This window comes from Brassica oleracea, chromosome C8 (genome assembly GCF_000695525.1).
Source record: "Brassica oleracea var. oleracea cultivar TO1000 chromosome C8, BOL, whole genome shotgun sequence".
NCBI lineage: Eukaryota > Viridiplantae > Streptophyta > Magnoliopsida > Brassicales > Brassicaceae > Brassica > Brassica oleracea.
This window is the reverse complement of record NC_027755.1, coordinates 14265752-14271762: the sequence shown is the minus strand read 5'-3', so window position 1 is coordinate 14271762 and position 6011 is coordinate 14265752. Positions and strand designations below refer to the sequence as shown.

The 6011-nt window shown below is 36.4% G+C and overlaps 1 protein-coding gene across 3 annotated transcripts; it reads right to left on the bottom strand.

Annotated features, from left to right (window-relative positions):
- Positions 1-2813: 2813 nt before the first annotated feature.
- On the bottom strand, positions 2814-5338 carry LOC106310803 (monothiol glutaredoxin-S4-like). Of its 3 annotated transcripts, XM_013748026.1 has the most exons (6): positions 4792-5338; positions 3986-4268; positions 3740-3903; positions 3577-3666; positions 3251-3397; positions 2814-3177 (listed from the first exon to the last, which is right to left on the bottom strand). In XM_013748026.1, the coding sequence occupies exon 1, from the start codon at positions 5224-5226 to the stop codon at positions 4918-4920; it is 309 nt and encodes a 102-aa protein (XP_013603480.1). In that variant the 5' UTR covers positions 5227-5338; the 3' UTR covers positions 2814-3177; positions 3251-3397; positions 3577-3666; positions 3740-3903; positions 3986-4268; positions 4792-4917. The 3 variants fall into 3 exon arrangements, with proteins under 3 accessions (XP_013603480.1, XP_013603478.1, XP_013603481.1); XM_013748024.1 differs by having other exon boundaries at positions 3577-3903; XM_013748027.1 differs by lacking the exons at positions 2814-3177; positions 3251-3397 and having other exon boundaries at positions 3528-3666.
- Positions 5339-6011: the final 673 nt, after the last annotated feature.

The window sequence follows — 6011 nt, the reverse complement described above, 5'->3', positions numbered from 1 at the left end:
TTAAAACAAGACGAATGCAATTCATATTCAGTTTTATATGTTTATGCAAACAACCCTAATCAATCGGTTTCTTATTATGATATCGAGGGTTTTGATTTAAACAATACTAGAATTCGATTTTAGCAATATGTGATCAAGCTTTCAAGGCCTTTAGGATTTAAATTCGAGATTCAGATTATACAATCAATCTATCAATCCTAAAACTCAGATCATCAATCATTCAAACAAGGAACAATTTTTAAAAAAAAAACCTCAATGATCAATCGATCAAATAAGGACATCAAACAAAACCGATTTACAATTAGGGTTTTTAGGGTTTTGATTCCAAATTTTAGGGTTTCATAACTCAGATCAGAAACAATCAATAAAACAATTAATCATGTTCTAGGGAACCGATTTCAATCTAGTGATTATGAGATGATCAGTTTTAGGTTATACCAATTTTAGGGTTTGATCAATAACATCGGATTTCCATAATAATGGATTAGGGTTTTAGGGTTTGATCATTATGTTCTCAGATTATTCGGTATACCTTTGTTTGTAGGGTTGAACCGGACCACCAAAGGGAACGGATGAACCTCGAGCTGGAATGAGAACAAACACGAGCTGGACACGAGCTGGTTGCTTTCGGATCGTGAACAGCTGGGACGAAGAACGCGTGCCAACTGCTTCCGGGGACGTTCGTCTGCTTCATGCGTCTTCGAGCTGGGGGCGTCGATCGTCGGATTGGAAGCTGGTCCTTCGGGAGCGTGAGCTAGCTGGGAACGTCGGACGCGTACTGGTTGAGCTGAGACGCAGGACACGTTTTATCGGGAACGGGAGCTGGACACTTGTTAACGTGTCGCGAGCGTCTGATCGGTATTGCGAGCTGTCTGATCAGGACCGTTGGCTGGCTCTGTTGTGAACAGGAAACTGAGGAAGTCTAGGATCAGGAACGCTTTAGGGTTTAAGCTGATCGGATAGTTGCAAGCCGGAACACAAGCAAGAACAGAATAGGGTTCTTAGGTAAGTTGCCGGCTAGGTTATGTTTAAGGGGTTGGCGATTTTTAGCTTTAGATTGCAGAGAACAATCGTGCTGATAACGTGTTGTAAAAGAATAGGGAATTCTGTGTCTTTTATTAATGAATAATAAATCCCTTTATATATGGGTTACAAAAGAGTTTAAATGAAAAAACATAAATGGAAAGATTACAAATCATAAACCAACAAGGAATAGGAAAACTAGTAATATGGAAACCCTAAGTCGGCTGCCTCTCTCTCCTTAGTCGGCCGCCTCTCTCTCTTCTCTCTCTAGGTATGGGCCGGTTATGGACCGGGCCGGTTATAGACCATCCACTTAATGATTTATAACACTTCGTGTATTATCTGGGGTACGGTTTTTTTTTTTTTGTTTGGTGTTTCTTTTGTGTGCGGGAGGTAATTTTAAAGTTACTAATTGTCTAGTAGTTGAAATTGCAACTATTGCAGAAGGCCCATTAGACTACTTTGTTAAAAGGTTATTTTTTTGTTTGAGAAAAATTAATAGGTTTAAATTTATTTATACTAAAGTATTGTTATACTTTTAACGGGGAAGTCAACGTAAGACTTGTAACTTTTGGTAGGACTGTAATTTCAGTTTTCCGAAACCGAACCGAACCAAACCGTCGGTTTTCGGTTAACCAACTTTTTTTAAACTAATTCCAAAACTAACCAAATAAAATTTTGGTTCGGTTTGGTTATCGGTTAATTTCGGTTTTTAACTTTATTTTTCGAAAATAACCGAATTTATTTATTTCGGTTAATTCCGGTTTATTTTTTAAAAAAATCAGATATTTTTAGTTAAATTCAGTTATTTTCGGTTAGATACGGTTCTGTTATTTCGCATTTTTGTTATTTTAGGTTATTTTCAGTTTTTTTTTTAAAGTCGAAAACCGAACCGAACCGGAAACCGAATTATTTTTCAAAATCATACCAAACTGAACCGAACCCAAAACCGAAACCGAACCGAAAACCAAAAATTTTGGTTCGGATCGGCTGGTTCGGTTCGGACAAATCCCAGGCCTAACTTCTGGTGTTAGTCAGAGAGTTGCACCTGGATGATAATTTTATTGGGCTATGGTTTATACTAATACGTATCTCTTCAAGAATGTTCGATATGTTTATTAACAGTTAGCCTATTGGGATCGAATCTCAAGTTAACTTTCAACCCATTATGGTCGAACAATATATTGTTGGGCCATAATGTGTTGAAAGTTAAAAGCAGAGTTTTAAATTGAATTAGAGTTGTGGAATTGGGCCATGTTGCCTTCTTTGGCGGTGAGGGAAATTTTAGATGTTCCTCTACTTCAAGCTTTGAGTTGTTCCGTTGTGATTTTGAAATCAAGGCGCCATCTCGGTTGTAAAATTTTGTTTTTTTCTGAGAAACAATCAATTAAGGAAAGTGCTAGTTTAATTGCTGACCTTGTTGCTTGGTATTGTCAGAGTTTATGAATCGTTAGCGAATCTGATCGTCTTCTTCTAGATCTGCAAAGTGGGTTTTGTAACGGAAAATGTCTTATATTAATTACTAATCTTTCTTTTTATATCACTTTTGTAGTCTCCCAACTTCCTTGATGCGTTTTTGCTTTTCAGCAGCGATATTAGTATTCTGTTTAGGTTGTCTTGGTTTGTTTACTTTTCTAGTTAAACTAATGACACTACTTGAATTCCAAGTCAAAACTAAAAGACTTGTAAGAAAATTATCCATGATCTTCATTATAAAAAAAAATTAGAATTTGAAGACTTAACAGTCATCTGATATAACGATCACCACTATGTAACAACCAAACTATATGGAGAAACGGATCCACATACAAAGACAACAACATGAATTATCTGCAAACAATATCAATTAATTCCTTTTTCATATCTCCCTTTACCAAAACCGTTTGACCGAACATATATATAAACACAAGTAACACAACACGCTTCCATCTACTCTCAGTTCCTGAAGTAACTTGCTTTGCTAAAACCTTCTTCTGGGAATCTACCACTGCCCATTTGCGTTGAAGTGTGGTGCCCATCCGCTTGTGAATTCCCCACTTCTCTTCCTCATTCAATCATTGACGCACTTTCTGTTAAGTAGGAGAAGAGAAAAGATGGCAAGTATCCTATAACATAGCCGTTTCTAAATTGCATCCATCAGTGCTCTTTTGGATCCTGTGACAAAGTAACAGAGGCCAAGTTAAAGGTGCCTCATATCTTTTTTAATTCTCTTTGTGGCTTAAGATACCTTCCAGATCAGAATGCTGATGTCATACTGCAAGTTACAATATCCAGAGACAGGAGAGATACTTGCTTCCATTGCTATGTTGCTGTTGATTTGAATAAAATCAGAGCAAAGAAAATTGTAGCAACCAGTAGCTTGATATGCATCACTCTGGAAAAAACAGATCAGTAAGAGCATTAAACAATTTTTTTAGAACATTGAGAAAGCAAGAACTGGAATGGAAAGGGAAACATCGACATGGAATCTGGATCCAATGTGATTACCAATTATGACATAGAGTGGCATCGTATTTGTTAAAAAGTGAAAAAGTAACGGTTTTGTTCACTTACGGTTCAACAACGAAACGGACCACAACTCGAGTCATCACGCAGCGTCCTTAAGGTCTGAACCTTGGACAGACTGAACTTGCCCAACAACATCTGCAATGCGATGAACAGATTTAATTCACGAACTCTGCATCAACAACATATAATTACATATACAATAAACTACCAATCGTATACGAAACAAACTTTGCGAGAGCTTGCAAATCATCGATGACTTCATCAATGGTTGTTTGGGATGAACCGGATAATGAAAGGGTGGTCCTTAATCTTGTACATATTTGTACATTTTCTGGCGCGACCAGCAGGGATGGATCAATGTATCACCGAATTCTGCAATCAACGATTGAAGATTTAGATCATATGCTCTAGCAGAATAAAAGAACTGAGAAAAAGATGTTTATAGTTATAATACCTTAAGGAGGAGTACAATGATTCCTATGAATTCACCATGTTTCTTGATGTTTTTCGAGTCCCAAAAATGTAACAGACATGCAATAATGAACTGGCCAGATCTTCCGAGGCGGATATTGTCAAACGCGGAGTGCGAAACAACAGCATCAGAGGGAACATTTTTGAGAATCTTTCTACGTTTAATAAAATGATAAACTGACAGTGGTGCTGGAAATCCATTGTAGTCTCAACCTGCTCCTATTTATAGATTTGAGACGAAAGAAACGGAGACGTCGACATGGAAGCTGGATCCAATGTGATTAACAATTATGGCATAATTAAAACAGATACATTGAACAAAGGAAAGATGAAGAGATAACAAAAGGGTAGACGAAAAGATGAGACTTTGAAAAGCAGAGATGCGGAGTTCAGTTCTGGAAAAAAGGAGGATAATATGGACACTTCCAATGGGGGTTTTTTCTATTGGGGTTCTTAATATATGTGTTATGTATATATATATGTATGTATATATTACATATGTATAAGTAATTGTGGGGTCCACAATTTTTGTGGAACCTCATAGATAAGGATTTTTAAAAGAGGGTTTTAAGAATCTTTAAGAACCCTTATTTATGAGGTTCCACAATAATTGTGGACCCGACAATTATTTACGCATATATAATATATACATATATATATATATACATAATACATATATTAAGAATCTCAATGGAGAGAACCTCCATTGAAGATGGTCTAAGCGGGTGATGCTTAAAACGCAGAGTTTCGTTAATTTATTAGACCAAAAGCTGAAGACAGAAATCATACCAAACCCATAAGTCAGTCGGATAAAGTAAACCGGACATTAAGTGGACCCCATATCCTTTATGAAATGCATACGTGGATAGCTTTAGGAGAGGCAAAAGTGCCTCCTTATATGTAAGATTTATTTAATCAAAGCCACAACGCCCCAACGCGTTTAAGCATCGGAACGAGAGAGCGATTGAGATGAAGACTCATGACTTTATTGGCTCCACCGACGAGCTGATCTCCTATGAACACCACCGGAACGGTGGGGCTGCAGTCCAGCTGAGCCAGTGGTTGTTCTATCTCCTTTCCTCTGTTGATCTCATCTAGCTCATAGATCGTCGGGCTCACGCCAAAATCTAAGAAGAGAGTCTTGATTGTGTGAGACATGCAGCACGAGTTCTTGCTAAAGATCACTACCGACTTCTCGGAAATCATCTTCGGTAGCTTCTTCATTTGTGTAAAAAATGTGAATCAAATATTAAAACTGAGCTTGCAGTTGGGAATTGGGAATGTTTTGATTAAAATGTATGATAAAGGATGATTACTAGAGGACTTTTAAAGAGATTGCGATATCTTTGTGTGAAGATGATAAGTGAATTTGAGTTTAAATATTTGATGTTGTGAAGGGTATAAGGGTTCTTTATATATAATTTCCTAAGGTACGTAAATCTATATCATATATGCGTTTGTAGCCATTTTTTTTAAGAATCAAGTTTTTTTTGTGAACTTTTAAGAATCAAGTTTGTTGGACAAAAAAAACACATTTTAAATAATGAAATTAAAGATACTGGGAGAATCTGAGAATTCGAGGCTAAAATCGGCTCGCACCTCCTTCACTCTTTGCCTCTTACAGCTAACGAATAAACTATCAACTAAATCGATAAAACGTACAGAAAACAAAATCTCTTTTACATGCGAGGAATATATAAAAATTTTGAACTTATGCGAGGAATATTTTATACGGACAAATAATGTCATATCTTTATAGTACGGCCAGTCGACCACATATTTTCATTCTCAAAGGATATATAGTTTATCACATTACATACATTTAATTAAGTTGACTGCTGCGCATAGATCCATAGTTTTCATATTTAATTTCTGTCATGAAAATTAGAAAGTTTTATTGTGGACCCACTGGATTATCTGTAAAATCCAGCTGATAGCGGTTACATTATTATTAACAACAGTACACTATGGTAAGAAGCCCTTTTTCAAAAAAAAAAAAAAAAATTACA